Genomic DNA, 15,331 nt, shown 5'->3' with positions numbered 1-15,331 from the left:
AAAGTAAATAACTTACACATCAGAATGTGCTTAATTGCTGTTGAGAGAAAGGACACAGGGAAAGGGGGATGGGAGTACCACCAACGATGGAGACAAGGTGGCCACTAAAAGCCTTATTGGGAAGGTGGCATTTGAGGAGAGGCCTGGGGATATCTGGAGAAAGCGTACTAAAGGCAGAAAGCAGGGCAAATGCTAAGATCTTGAGACCTGGAGAGTTCACGGCACAGCAAGGAGGCCACGGCTGAAGCAGAGGGAGCAGAGAGGACAGCTGAAGGGGAAGAAGCCAGAAGGGTCTGGTGGGACAGACCAAGTATACAGGCTATATACGGAATGTGGCTTTTTATTTAGGGGAGCTGAAAGCCACTGGAGGGTCTGGAGCAGAGGACCACACACTCCCTCTGCTGTGCTGAGAAGCCCCAGGAGGAGGACAGAAGGAAGACGCAGTAAGGAGGCTGGTGTAGTGACGCTGGCCTCCAGTGTCGGCTGGAGGCACTTGCTCCGGAAAACTCTGCCTGGTTCTGTGGGCCCACATCACCTGCTTCCTGGCACTGGATGCTCTCGTCACAGAAGACACCACGTGAACGCGTTAGTCGCTCAGTCATGTCTGACTCTTTACAACTCATGGACTGCGGTCCGCCAGACCCTTCTGCCGATGGAATTCTCCAGGTAAGACCGGAGTGGGTTGCTATTCCCTTCTACAGGGGATTTCCCCAACCCAGGGACTGAACCCAGGTCTCCTGCATTGCAGGCAGATTCTTTACCATTTGAGTACCACAAAATACCTTAATTGCCTATTTACTTATTCCAAGTTCCCTCTAGACTACAAAACTCTATGAGGGCAGAAACCATGACTCTTAAATTTTGATATGGTTCAGGATCTGTGCCTTGTACACAGAAGGGACTCAATAAATTTTTGTCAAATAAATGACTGAAATTTACCAACAACTGAAGGGCTGTCAGTCTCCCCAAGTAGTGCTCCAAACCAGCAGAACAGGCAATTTTAGGTTTATGAGTTTAGTGTTTATTAGCTAATAATCCCTATTATTGACTTATAGAAACACTGTGGGCAGAGAAAAAGGTTAGGAAGCTAATGTGTGAGATCAGACCAGCCCTGGTGAGAAGCAATAGCAGGGATTTAAGGAACTATATTTTGAGGATGGAGGCATTTGAAATCACCAGGGCTGAACATCCTTCAAAGTGTTTTATCTGGGTTTGTGAATATGTAAGTCCTTATCAAAGAAACATCTGAGAGGATATGAGGAAGAAGGGAAGGAGGGAGGAGAAGAAACAGAGAAACTGGGAGAAAAATGATTAAAAGGCAGTGTCTAGATGTTACCTTTTAAACCATCCTGCTTTGGCAGCACTGTGAGTAAGGGAAACAGAAATCGCCAGGAATAAAAAGAAGCAAGAGTTCACTGCCTTTCTTAAGATCACTGGCAACTTCCATCCCCTATCTTCTCTTTTTTCCTCCAGCCTTGCTTCCTGAAGCTCTCTTGCTAAGCAGCACTGCAACCTAAGCCCTTAAGAATGAATTGAGGATACGCAAGGAAAATAAAAACAGTCATCAGCCTCCACACAGGATGCTGTAAAAGCCAAGAGGAAGCAGAGGGAACCTTTCCTGCTCTGGGCAGAGTTCATGTGGAAGGACAGGCCTGGGTTTGGAATCAACTGACAGTTTGTAAAATCATGACTCTGCCAGTGGCTTAGTCAAGTGACCTTGAGTAATTTAGCATCTTAGAGTCTTAGAAACCTCATCTCTAAAATAAAGATGGTGATATACACTTGATAGCATCTCAGAGTGTTAAAAATAAATGTTTTTGAAATCCCTGGCAAGAGTGACCACTTAGGCACTGCTGTTGCCATTTTTCACTACATGCTCAGCAGTGCCCTAGGATGTACTGAGAGTTTCAGCCTAACACCCATGACAAGAAGGCTACTCAAAGTACACACTAAGATGATCTTGGTGAAGCAAGAAAAGAGATGGGTGGGGGGTGATAAGTTAGGAGTTTGGGATTAAGACATACTACTCTACATAAAATAGATAAACAACAACAAGGACCCACTGTATAGCACAGGGAACTCCACTCAATATCTTATAATAATCTATTATGGAAAACGATCTGAAAGAGAGTATATATGCATATATTTATCTATATATCTGAATCACTTTGCAGTACACTTGAAACCAATACAACACTGCAAGGTAACTATACTTCCACTAAAGAAATTAACTTTTTAATATTTTTCTTTTTTAAAGAAAAAGTGGGTGATATGTGTAATGACGAATCTGAGACTCAGGAAAGTAAAGGTGTAAACCCTATTCTCATAAAAAATGAAGGCAGATCCCAGGCTCTCTTAGGATTTTGATTCTTTATTCCATGGGTTTTGGATTTCTGGCATCCATTTCTAGAATCCTCTTGTGGGTAGGAGTAAATGTTGTGAAAGTACAAAAACAACAAAGAATGCAGAAATTAGGGGCTGCAAATAGAGAAATTAGGGGGTGATTCAGGAAGAGCTGTCTAGGGAAAACTGGATTCAGATGTGAACATCTGCTTCCAATTAAAGTCTCAGATTCTTCCAGAAGCAGTGACACAAACTGGAGACTCTTTCATTGGTTACTAATTGCCAAATACTCCTTTATTATGCAATTTACAGATGAATATGAATGGAGAAATCAGTTGTCTTGCCCTCTTTCAATAACCATTTTGGGGTCACTTCTAGCACAGTGTCAGTCTACAATAAGTTGGCATTAGGATGCAGAACCCCTTCTACCATTATCACCTCTGATTCTATGGCTTTTCACCTGGCAACTCTGTTAGTGTTCTCTGCTAAGCTATCCTCTTCAAAATGCTGCCGTTTCAGAGCAAATAAAGAGGAGCTATGGGAACATTTTAATTAGCTGTGATCAACAAGCCCCTGTGGGCGCCTTGATGCACCTTCCTGGCACCCTCACTGTGTAAGCTGTTGCAGGGTGCTCATTCTCTGCCTTCTATTTCCTGCAGGGCCTCCTTATGTACCCTGGAAAGAATGCAAAGCACAGTCCAGCTGGGCCCTGCCAAGGCAAATCAACGCTGTAAACTTGCACAGTGAGGTGGAGATCATTTTTGCTGCCACTTCTTCCCCTCAATGGTGTTTAATTATTTACCCTGCTCTCTTTCTTATGGGTGTCAATAAACCTAAATCACCCTGGACTTGGGAATACCCAGGCACCTGGAAAAGAAGGAAATTAACCAAAGGCTTGTTGCCTAAGCAGAAATGGGGCAAAAATGCTCTGGGGCCCCTTCCCCTGGGAGGTCTTTATTTAGGAACAAATAAGGAAGAAGGAGCATTTGCGTTGCTTTGTAGTATACGTGGATGCACGCTCACCACGCAGTCTCACATCCAATTGTGCACGTTTCAACATGAATTTGTAATCAGCACGCACTTGGTGAATTTTAATAGTGCTGAGAATGTAATCAGAGTAATTCAGGCTGAAATCCAGATGCAACAGCACAAGACTAAGCAGAAATGCACACATATCACAGGGATCTGATATCAAATCTATCTATAGTGACCAAGCCCTACATCTTCGCCTTTCCCCTTCCGTTTAGATCAGTATATCTTCACAAATTTGGGTTTAGATAGCCCTGGTTTGATGGATGCCAGGATGTATTTGTGATGTACGCCTTATCCTTTTTTTTCCTTCATGTGGTGTTTCAAGGGACATCTTATTTCATTCTTCTGTTTTTTGGGCATAACCATTCCAAAATATGCTTTGTTAGGTGTATTTGACCTCTTTGTCTCATTTTTCAGAATGGATAACCACAGTTCACAGCTTGATGGCTAGGGAGTGACCACCTTGAGACCATACCTTTTGGGTTTTTTGTGGGGGCTGTGCTGTGCAGTTTGTGGAATCTCAGTTCCCCAATCAAGGATTGAACTGGAGTCCAGGGAATTCCTACCATCTAATGACAGGTCTGGAGAAGGCAATGGCACCCCACTCCAGTACTCTTGCATGGAAAATCCCATGGATGGAGGAGCCTGGTAGGCTGCAGTCCATGGGGTTGCTAAGAGTCAGACACGACTGAGTGACTTCCGTTTCACTTTTTACTTTCATGCATTGGAGAAGAAAATGGCAACCCACTGCAGTGTTTTGCCTGGAGAATCCCAGAGACGGAGGAGCCTGGTGGGCTGCCATCTATGGGGTCGCAGAGAGTCAGACACAACTGAGGCGACTTAGCAGCAGCAGCAATGACAGGTCTGAGACTCAGTGGTTGGAAGCATGTGAGACTATGGTTCTGGCTTGGGCTGTGCCTCCACCCCTCAGCATGGGTAACCTTGGGCACTTCCCTTCACCAGTGTCAGATTCCTCATCTACAGTGAAGAGTTGGGCTAAAAAGTCTGTGAGGTTCTATCTGACTCTCTGAAGTATAATGCCTCAGGCAAAAGACCCCTTCCTCATCTATCACACTCCAGATCACTGGGTAGGGTCCTCAGATACAGCGCTTTGGAGGTGAGCCTCCAGAAGCTCCAAGACCAATAAGGGGAGCTGCCTGAGCCTGGGCAGGGGGAGGTCCTGCCACTGGGGACAAGGTAGCCACGTAGTTAGAGGCCCATGGCCCTTGTTCTGTCTTCTGCAGTTCCCAGAGATGGGTCCGGTTATGGAACTGTGTGTACAATTAACAAGGAAGGTGGAATGCAATCAAACAAAAGCACACTAACCTGCCCGGTTTTATCTGCGCCACGCCCCGCCCCCAGCTTTTCATCACAAAAAATTTCAAATATACATAAAAGTAGAGAACTGTGCAATTAACATTCATGTGTCTATCTTCCGGTTTCACAGCTATCAGCTCATAGCCTATCTTGTCTCTTTATATCCTCAATCCTTCCCCTGCCCGCTTTCCTCAGATTCTTTAAAGCAAATAACAGACATTAAATCATTTCTCCAATAAATATTTTACTGAGTGTCGCTCAGTTGTGTCTGACTCTGTGACCCCATGGACTATACAGTCCATGGAATTTTCCAGGCCAGAATACTGGAGTGGGTAGCCCTTCCCTTCTTCAGGGGATCTTTCCAACCCAAGGATTGAACCCAGGTCTCCTGCATTGCAGGCAGATTCTTTACCAGCTGAGCCACCAGGGGAGCCCAAGAATATTGGAGTGGGTAGCCTATACCTTTCTCCAGCGGATCTTCCCAACCCAGGAATTGAGCTGGGCTCTCCTGCATTGCAGGTGGATTCTTTACCAGGTAAGCTACTATTTGTCTCTAAAGGATGAGGATTCCTCTTATAAAAGAGAACCACAATACCCTTATCCCATCCCTTTACAAAAAATATCTTCCACGTAATCAAACATCTAGTGAGTCTTTACATTTCACTAATTTCCTAGAATTAAAAAACAAAACAAAACTGGTTATTTGAATTATTTGTCCCTGTCTTTCTAAGGGCTAACCTGAAGATAAAACTCTAATACTTTGAAACTCCAGTACTTTGGCCACCTGATGCAAAGACTGACTCATTGGAAAAGACCCTGATGCCGGGAAAGATCGAAGGCAGGAGGAGAAGGGGACGACAGAGGATGAGATGCTTGGATGGCATCACTGACTCAATGGACATGAGTTTGAATAAACTCTGGGAGTTGGTAATGGACAGGGAGGCCTGGCATGCTGCAGACCACAGGGTCGCAAAGAGTTGGACACGAATGAGCAACTGAACTGAACTGCTCTTTCTAATATTCTTGATCAAAACCTTCCTTTCCTGGTATACTGGGCCATTCAAAGTCCTGTCTAATGCACTTGCATATCTGGTCTCATAGTCCTAACACTGCTCCTCATCCTTACATGCCATTCCAACATCTTTCCCTTTTTCCCCACCTACTCAAATTTAACTGTAATTTTTAGGTCACGGTTAAACCATGCCATACCCATAAGAAGCCTTCCTAATCATCGATCCAAGAGAGTGATTTCTCCCTCCTTTGAAATCTTCGAGCATTTATTGTTTCTCTTCCTCTTTTTATTTACTGCCTGGTAGAAGGGGTGGTTTTCCCACATCAATCATCATCCCAATTGGATTCTAAGTTCTTTGAGTGTCATGACTTGTAATTTTTTTGAATCTCTCCATAATTATAAGCAAAGCGTTTTAGTTACAGTTGCTGTTCAAAGTACCCAATAATCAATTAACGACTTTCTGCCAGGTACATGAAGGAGGACTTCTGCTTTGAGAAGCCATCAGCATAGCCTCCTGCTCCTTTGTAAACATTCTGACCCCATTATGAAGGTAATTTTTCCAGCTTAAAGGCTCATTAGGAAACTGTATAAGCTGTGTGACTTGTTGCTTAGAAAAAGGCCTTCCCAAGGAAAGAAATCCTGTGAGGCAGACTGACTAAAGAATGGGCTTCCTAGCCTGCAGGTTGATGCCATTGGCCCACTAAACGGAGACCTGTCAGGGTAGACAGCCATCTCATTACACTGATTGAATCTGTGTTATGAAATGCAAGTCTGGGGCATCACCTTGGTTGGCAGAAGCTCCAGGTAAGTCAGAAAGAGAGAATCCATTAACTTGTAACATACGGCAGAAGATGAGCTATCATCAATCTTGTTTTCAATAACACAGTATCAAGACCTCATTGGGTTCTCCAAACATGTTTCCTGAATAACAGTGACCCTCAGTAACTAACAAATGGCCAGAAACTAAAGGATCTTCCCTAATGTAAATCCTGCCCCACATCCTGCAAATGCCTGTGTTCATGTACTTGTGTGGTTAACAGGGCAGGGTTGACATTGCTGTGGAAGCACCTAATCTTTCCACCAGCGGGGTGTGGAGAGGTAGAGGTGTGGGGTGTGGGGAAGCAGAGAGCGGCACAGCCATCTGACAGATGTGAAGTGACAGCTTGTGTGGTTTTGATTTGCATCTCTCTGTTACTAGTGATACTAAGCATCTTTTCACGTACCTGTTGGCCATCTGTATGCCTTTTTTGGGGGAAATGTCTATTCACAGCCTCTGCTCATTTTAAAATCAGGTTGTTTATTTATTTCTGAGGTTGAGTTGTATGTGAAAGTCACTCAGTTGTGTCTGACTCTTTGCGACTCCATGGACTATAAAACTCAGGGAATTCTCCAGGCCAGAATACTGGAGTGGGTAGCCATTCCCTTCTCCAGGGATCCTCCCAATCCAGAGATCGAGCCCAGGTCTCCCACACTGCAGGTGGATTCTTTACCAACTGAGCCACCAGGAAAGCCCAAGAATACTGGAGTGGGTAGCCTATCCCTTCTCCAGCAGATCCTCCCAACCCAGGGATTGAACCGGGGTCTCCTTCATTGCAAGCGGATTCTTTACCAGCTGAGCTACCAGGGAAACCCAAATGTGAGTAGTATGAGTGCACATTTAAGGCAGCAGGAGGCCCACAGTTCTACACAGTTCTCATGCTCTGTGAAGACTTACTATTACTTCCTTGAGCAACCAGTATACTCTTTCATTCATCAGGCAGAAGTTTTCCTTAGGGCTCAAGTGAGGGAGAGGGTCATTCATGGGTTTTATCAGCTCAGAACAGAATCAGCTTTGAATTTAATCATTCGTACTATATTCAAACTATAAAACAGAGTTTAAATATTCTCTGTTATTAAGTAACACATGTTGCTGTACTTCTTCTGCAAAGGATTATTCTCAGATCTGGCTCAAGTCTTAATGAACAATAAATACTTGATGGTATCCTTCCTAAAGCTTCTTGAAAACCAATTTTCAAGAGCCCCAGGGTGTTAACAGTGATCAAATTATAAGATAAACCATTTTTCTCTTGAAACAGAAAGAAACTTCTTGGCTTCTTGAACAGGAATAAGGTAAAACTCTGAGGTCACAACAGACTTTCTCACAAAAAGCCTGCTGTGTTTGTACTGGCTGCGTGCCAAAAGGCAGACAGGGAGAAAAGAGACTTAAGGATAAAACATGCCCTCATACCAAATAAAAAATACCTTCAGAAAAAGCCCACATGAAGAGCTGTTTAGGACAAAACTATCCAGCTTCTCTAACATCATATTCAAATTGTTGGTCAAGGTAAACATGGCCATGGGCCATGGCAGGTTTGAGATGAATGGTACAAATAAGGCAATTAAAATAGGAAGACTTTCAAAGAGAATCCAATCAGCAAAACTCACAGGAATATTTATAGCTAATCATATCTCTTAGAAGAATTATCTAAAGTAGCAACTGAATTCCACTTATTTAAATATCAATTACCATAGTAGATTCTATAGCTATCAAGTAAAACTTAGAGTCAAACCACATTTCCTGAAGCTAAATTTATAATCGTTATAAAACTTGATCCTTTTGCTATGCTCCAGAGTTTTGTAAAGTAAGAGACCCAGGCCATTTGTTGCTGTTGCTATGAAACACTTGTTGCTATTGCCATGAGACAAATGTTGACGTCACACATTTCTGGAGAAGGAAGGAAAATGATAAGTTCTTACCAAGTAATCATCAGGCTTGATACCAAAAAGTTCTCTGAAATATCGGAATGCTAGTGGAGCATACGTCTTAAATCTGAAGTCTGGGTAGTGATGTGCTGGAGTCAGATTGCTCCCTTCACTGCAGTTAAAATGTTAAAAAAAAAAAAAAAAACGAGAGAGAAAGAACATTAGCAAAGACAATTTTGACTTCAACTTCTAGCTCTATTAGTCCTGTACCAATTTCCCCTCTAGTAAAACATCCCTTGATACTGAGTCTCTCTAAGCTAGTGTCACAAAGGCCAATGGCCATCAGGGAAAAACAGCTACTAACGCAGCAAGGGCCACTCTGAGCTCACGTCCCCTGCCAGTCACAATGTGTCTTCAGCCTGAAAATTCTTCATCCCCCTGTGTCTCCTTTCTGGGAAAATCACTCCATTCTCTCCAATGAAACCACTGCTGTAATGCTTTAGGTATAAGATCCAGTGTTTGGAGCAATTTCAAAAATGCATTCTTTTAGCCATGGATTTTGAATATTGCACAAACATTTTAAACTAGGAATAAATAAAATAACTTAGAAAATGTCTCACCAACAGAAAGAATCAACACAGTGGAAATAGATGGGTGTTGAATCTAAACTCTTTCTTATATCCACAGTTACAGGGAAAAGACCTTAAATATTTAGGGATTTTAAAACCTATTTTCTATTCCCATACATATCATGATTTTTTTCCTCTTCTGGGTTCATCTTTGAAAATTTTTGTACAAAATTTACGACAAGCATAAGGTATAAGGAGATCAGCAAATACTCATGCACCTAAACTGTTGCTTAAGAAATAAAATATTATTCATGTAGTTCAATTGCCTTTAGTACTTTTTATGGATCATATACTCATCCTTCTCCTTAGAGACATCCACTACTCTGAATTTTTATTTTTATGATGTTTACCATCCATTTTATCCTTTGACTACATACAGTAATATACTTCACATGACATTACCTAATTTTTTATTGCAAAAAAATTTTTTTATTTAGAGGTTCAGAATCCTTTTTCAACACATTCTAGGTGTGACACTGAGGCCGGTCTTTCATGGATATTACACAAATACATTGTGCAAATAAAAAGGCTTTCAGCATACAACAAGTACTTAGAATCCACTACAATTTAAGTTTGCTGAGGTCTGTCAGATTTTTTCTATCAGTACCTGACACATGGTAGACAATAAGTATTTTTTGAATGAAAAAATGAGTTTAAGATAATGCTAACTCAGTAAACTTGATTCTTAGATGAAGCTTAGGTTCTAAAGACAACATAAAAGGAAAAAAAAAAATTACATAGTCCAAAATCATCCTTAAAAACTATTTAGGAAATGACCTGTTCAATATATCGTGTGGCCAGTTTTCCCCCTGCATGGCTACAGATGACTGTTTCTTTTGGTGACTTCCAAAAGAAGTAGTAGGCTTGTGTTGTTAGGGGCCATCCTATAACAACCAATCTTTTCTGGGAAGGCCAGGGCTGCACTCAGGCAGCAGCAAGGCACATACAGGACGGGAGTGACACAGGAATGGAGGCTGCTTGGGAGAAGAACTCACATATGACCAGATCATCCGCTCACTGAAATGGCTATTGTTGCCCTAAGCAAGCACAGTTGAATATTCATAATGCTTGTATGATACCCAGGCATGGTGTCCAAACATTTCCTCATCCCATATTTTGGGATTTATGAGACATGCACTCAATTATATGTCTTATGGGACTGCCAAAAGGAATGATTTCGGAACTTACATAATTATAACTTGAAAACATGGGCTGTGTAGAAATAAGAGATTAAGAGCAAAGAGGCTCATAGAGACCTCTGACATCTTTTCTCACTGTTGCAAGCAATAATAATTTGAAGCAGGCTACTTTCAGTGGGCCAAGAGTGTTGCCAATTTTTTATTTTCTCCCACTCTCTTATCTCCTTTCTATCTCATGCATTCAAAATAATTCATTCTATTACAGATCACCTTCAACATTTAAGAGTAAAATAAAACACCTGTTCCACTTACATGGAATTATTCTTTAAATGATTTATTCCCATGAAGTTGGGGACCCAATATTTTATCAGAGAGGATACAGTATATATCACTATCATTTTACTCAGAGCTTCTTGAGTTGTTCACCTTTCCCTGAATCTACCACTAATTACAACAGCTTTCCTTGGAGTCACATCTCCCTGACTACTGTGCTTCATTCAGAAAAGGTGTGAAAAGGATAGTGTTAGGTTTCCCTGGAGATGAGACAGGCAGACACATGTGTGCACACACACATACAAAGAACATCTCTAGTTAAAGAAAGGGAAGCTTTATTTCTTTACATATCCACCCTGACCCCTGACGGCTGGTATAAAAAGCCATTACATCACTAAAAATGAAAAAAATAAATTGAATCTATTAATAACTAGCTTTGGGCCACATTAAGATATAAAGAAAGGTATGGATCAACTATGATAGAGGCTTGCCTGTATGGAGTCATCAATAAATTACATTTGTATAATGGAGACAATGAACAGAGAACAAGGATAATACTTAACAGAGGCATTACAGGAAGTGGTAATTTCTTCACAGCATAATTAACAGATATTAATAATTAACTGCTGAGGTTATACAATCTTGAACTTCTCCACTTGCCTGAATGGAGAGGAATGTTCCCTAATAGTGAATCATAATACAAGACCACTTTTCATTTGTTTTTCTCCTAGTAGATTATAGTTCATGAATTCTGCTTTCCTTTGACAAATATTAAGATTTTGCATTCTCTCAAATCACACTGGACCCCTATGTGGGAGCTGAGATGCTCCTAACTCCCTGTAGTTACAGAGACTTGCGTTCAAATTCCATCTCTACCACTGACAAGTTGTGCTGAGACCTAGTACCAAGCCTCTAGAAATGACATGGCAGAGTGGGTGAAAATGTGAAAGAAAGGCCACGCCCCAGCACATGTGGAGCCCTCAGTGAGTTTGGATAATTGAAGTTGCATGGAAACAAGAGATAGCCCAGAGTTGAACATGTCACATGAAGAATGAGGTGGCTAAATGTTTTTTTGTTTGTCTATTTTAAAAATCAGGAAAAAGAAAAAGTGACAAAATGAGAAAATACTGGGTTAGCTTAAAAGTTCACTCGGGTTTTTCCATAGCATTGCGCTGAAAAACGCAAATGAACTTTTTGGCTACCCCAACATGTGCAACTCATTTCACAAAAAGCTAACCTCCCAATATAAAGAGCTCTAAGATATAGCAAAGACCAAAAAGTTATATATTAATATTTTTTTTAAATAGCCAAAGTTAAAATCAGGTGGTTCACAGAAATGGAAGTACAAATGACTTACACATATGAAAAGATGTTCAACCTCATTTGTCATAGAATAAATGTAAATTAACTGTCACCAAGAGATCATTTTCTCTCTCAGATAAGTAAACATTTAAAACTTTGCCATAGCTCAAGGGAGACTAGCACCCTGAGACACTACTAGTGGGAAAGTAAATTGATACTTTTTCTTTGGAGGACATTTTTTACAACTGTCAAAATTACAAATGTATATATATAACTCTTGATTTAGCAAATGCATTACTATATGCTACACTAGTGTTCGTATAAAATGACATATGTGTATCTGGTTATTCATTGTGGCACTGTTTATAAGGATGAAAGATTGAAGCAACTTAGATGTCTCTCAGAAGGGAACCAGTCAATTAAGGTTCAGTCACACAATGGAATATTATGCAATTATTACAAAAGAATGAGGAAGCTTATGTAACCTCAGTTATGCAGATAATACCACTCTAATGGCCAAAAGTGAAGAGGAACTAAAGTGCCTCTTGATGAGGGTGAAAGAGGAGAGTTAAAAAGCTGGCTTAAAACTCAACATTCAAAAAACTAAGATCGTGGCATCTGGTTCCATCACTTCATGGCAAATAGATGGGGAAAAAATGGAAGCAGTAACAGATTTTATTTTCCTGGGCTCCAAAATCACTGCAGACAGTGACTGCAGCCATGAAATTAAAAGACACTTCTCCTTGAAAGGAAAGCTGTGACAAACCTAGATAGCTTAATTAAAAAGCGTAGAAGTCACTTTGTGGACAAAGGTCCATAAAGTCAAAGCTGTGGTTTTTCTAGTAGCCATGTATGGATGTGACAGTTGGACCATACAGGTGGCTGAGCACCAAAGAATTGATGCTTTCAAAGTGTGGTGTTGGAGAAGACTCTTGAGAGTCCCTTGGACAGCAAGGAGATCAAATCAGTCAATCCTACACTAAAGCAACCCTGAATAGTCATTGGAAGGACTGATGCCAAAGCTGAAGCTCCAGTACTGTCGCCATCTGATGTGAAGAGTAGATTCACTGGAAAAGACTCTGATGCTGGGAAAGACTGAGGACAGGAGGAGGAGGGAACAGAGGATGAGATGGTAAGATAGCATCACAGACTCAATGGACAGGAATTTGAGCAAATTCTGAGAGTGAAGGACAGGTGAGCCTGGCATGCTGCAGTCCATGAGGTCACAAAGAGTTGGACGTGACTTAGAGACCAAAATGCACTGCCATGGTAAGATCTGAGACAAATTAAGTGAAAGAAGGTTGATACAAAATACTGTGTACAGCATTCCAACACCTGTAAACAAAACCAAAAAACTATATTTTTGGCATGTATCTGCATAGAAAAACCCCTGAAGGATGTACAGATCCCTAGTAACAGGGGTCAGTAGAGCTAGACACTGGGTACAAAAGGGACAGGAATGAAAGGGGCACTATTCACAGTATTTCTTTTAAAAGCATCCTGAGTATTAACCCTTCTATGTATTACCATTTACAACATTAAATTTTTTTTTTTAAGCTGGGGATAAAAGCCATAAGCCCAAAACAAAGCTCTGCACACTGGGTACCACACAGCAGAAAGATTCAGTAACCCTTCTGCTTAGTAAGCTGCTCCAGTGAATAACAAATAGCAACCTGACATGAATGAAGCTCTACTGAAAGAAATGCAAATTACTGGACTGTTGGCCCCAGCTGGAGGTTGTCAGGAGGTACAGGGCACAAGAGCCACACCACACAGCCGGTGCAGCGGGGATTAGCCAGCAGACCTATGGGGGACCTACAGGGTACCTACAGGACCTACGGAGTATCAGTGCGTGCTAATCCACTGATGTCCAGCACAGAGACTCCTCTGCACATGCAGGAAATGCTGAGCCAAGGCAGCAAACACAACTGCAATCAGCATTCGTCCCCTGGCCAGTGGGAGAGCTCCACCAAAGACCCCTGCGGGCTTTCCAGGCCTGAGCCGGTGGCAGCCATCAGGAGCCAGTCAGGCATCTAGACTCAGCAAAACTGAAGTCTGCCGAAGAGAAGACTTCTTCACAATTTAAGACTTAGGTCTCTTCAACCCATTTTAAAAAGACTCCAGTTTCCTATCTCAGCATAAAATTGAGGCTTTGGAAATTTCAGCTACGATGTTTCTAGCAGTGATTCGAGATGTTTGGATCCCATGAGCTGGTAAAATTTCAACAATAAAAATCTGGAGACCAAAATGTCATATATTTTTAGTTGTCTGACTTAGTATGAACAGAATGTTAGTTTCTAATTTTAAAAAATAGACATGAAACGTGCAACAAAGGTTTACTGTATAGCACAGGAAACGACAGTCAATATTTATAATGACCTATAATGGAAAATAATTTCAAAAATAATATATGTGTATATGTATAACTGAATCATCTTGTTGTTCACCTGAAACATTGTAAGTCAACTATATTTCAATAAAATTAATATATCAAGAAAAAAATCTTTAAAAAATCTTGAGGCCTACGTAGGATCTCCAATTTTATTTTGCCAAGTAAGAACCTAAATAAGCCAGCCAACATACAGTTCTACCTTACCAAGTTACTAAAGAAAGCGTTTGTTCACCTCACCAAAGGAGGAAGAAACTTCAAATAAAAAATAGTACTTTCTCTATCTTGTTCTTTTCTCCCTTATTTCATCAAGAAGCAGCTAGAGTTTATTATGGATCAGCTCTGGGATTTTGATATTTACTCTTCGGAGGTGGGTTCAGTGTTCAGTTTAACTGAACTTAATTAGTGCTTGTCTTCAGTCCAAAAGTATGTTATTTCTCAACGGCAGTAAATGTTTAGGGTTACAATGCTGAAGCTTGAGGAAGCAGTAGCCAGCATCTGGAATTTCCCATTTAGCAGATAAGGAAGTCAGAGCCTAGGGAGGGAAAGTAATGACCTAAGTTAGTCAGGAACAAACAAGAGGAGGAGATTAGATCTACACCAAGGCAGTGGAACAGTCAGCAGCAATTAGGTTGGCCTTAATTTCAACTTGATGTTCCTCGGTTAGTCTTCATTTTCAGGATCCTGTTGAAGGTTTCAGAGTACAACCTCCCCAAATACCCCAATTATCTCCCCACGCCCATGCTCCCCCCATCCCTAATCATGCTGCAGGATCAGGTGGGCTGAATTTGATTAGCCATTTAGGGGTTCTCATTTGTATGTACCATGAACACTCTACTTTGCATGTGTGGTTTCAGAGCCTGATAACCAAGCACTATTTTGAGTGGCACCGAGTGGAGAGATCTGATGCTCAGCAATGGGGTGAAATTGATTTAGTATCTCCAGGACTCTTAAGAGGTCCAGTTTCGGAGCTGAGGCCCAGAGCTTTGATGTTTTAGAGGCAACATCTTATGTATGTAGAGGCAACATTTTATATATGGTGAGCTTCCTTGATTTCAAATTGTAATTGTTAGTTAGTGGCCTCCTGGCGAAACGAGTGGGTCAGCAACTCCTGGGTGACAGATTTATTATAAGGGATTAGCTCATGTGGTTATGGAGACTGATAAGTCCAACGATCTGCCACATGTGAGCTGGCAGCCCAGGAAAGCTGGTA

At 41.4% G+C, this 15,331-nt stretch overlaps 1 protein-coding gene across 1 annotated transcript in view; it reads right to left on the bottom strand.

The window, feature by feature from the left end:
- The window catches only part of PIP5K1B (phosphatidylinositol-4-phosphate 5-kinase type 1 beta), a 232,466-nt gene that overhangs the window by 160,723 nt on the left and 56,412 nt on the right, over nt 1–15,331 (bottom strand). The window contains exon 3 of the mRNA XM_052645045.1: nt 8,441–8,558. Coding sequence (XP_052501005.1) covers nt 8,441–8,558 — 118 coding nt within the window. The remainder of the gene's footprint in view (nt 1–8,440; nt 8,559–15,331) is intronic.

Source organism: Budorcas taxicolor, chromosome 8 (genome assembly GCF_023091745.1).
Source record: "Budorcas taxicolor isolate Tak-1 chromosome 8, Takin1.1, whole genome shotgun sequence".
In the NCBI taxonomy this organism is placed as follows: Eukaryota; Metazoa; Chordata; class Mammalia; order Artiodactyla; family Bovidae; genus Budorcas; species Budorcas taxicolor.
Note: the sequence above shows the minus strand (reverse complement) of the source record. Positions and strands in the feature narration are given on the sequence as shown.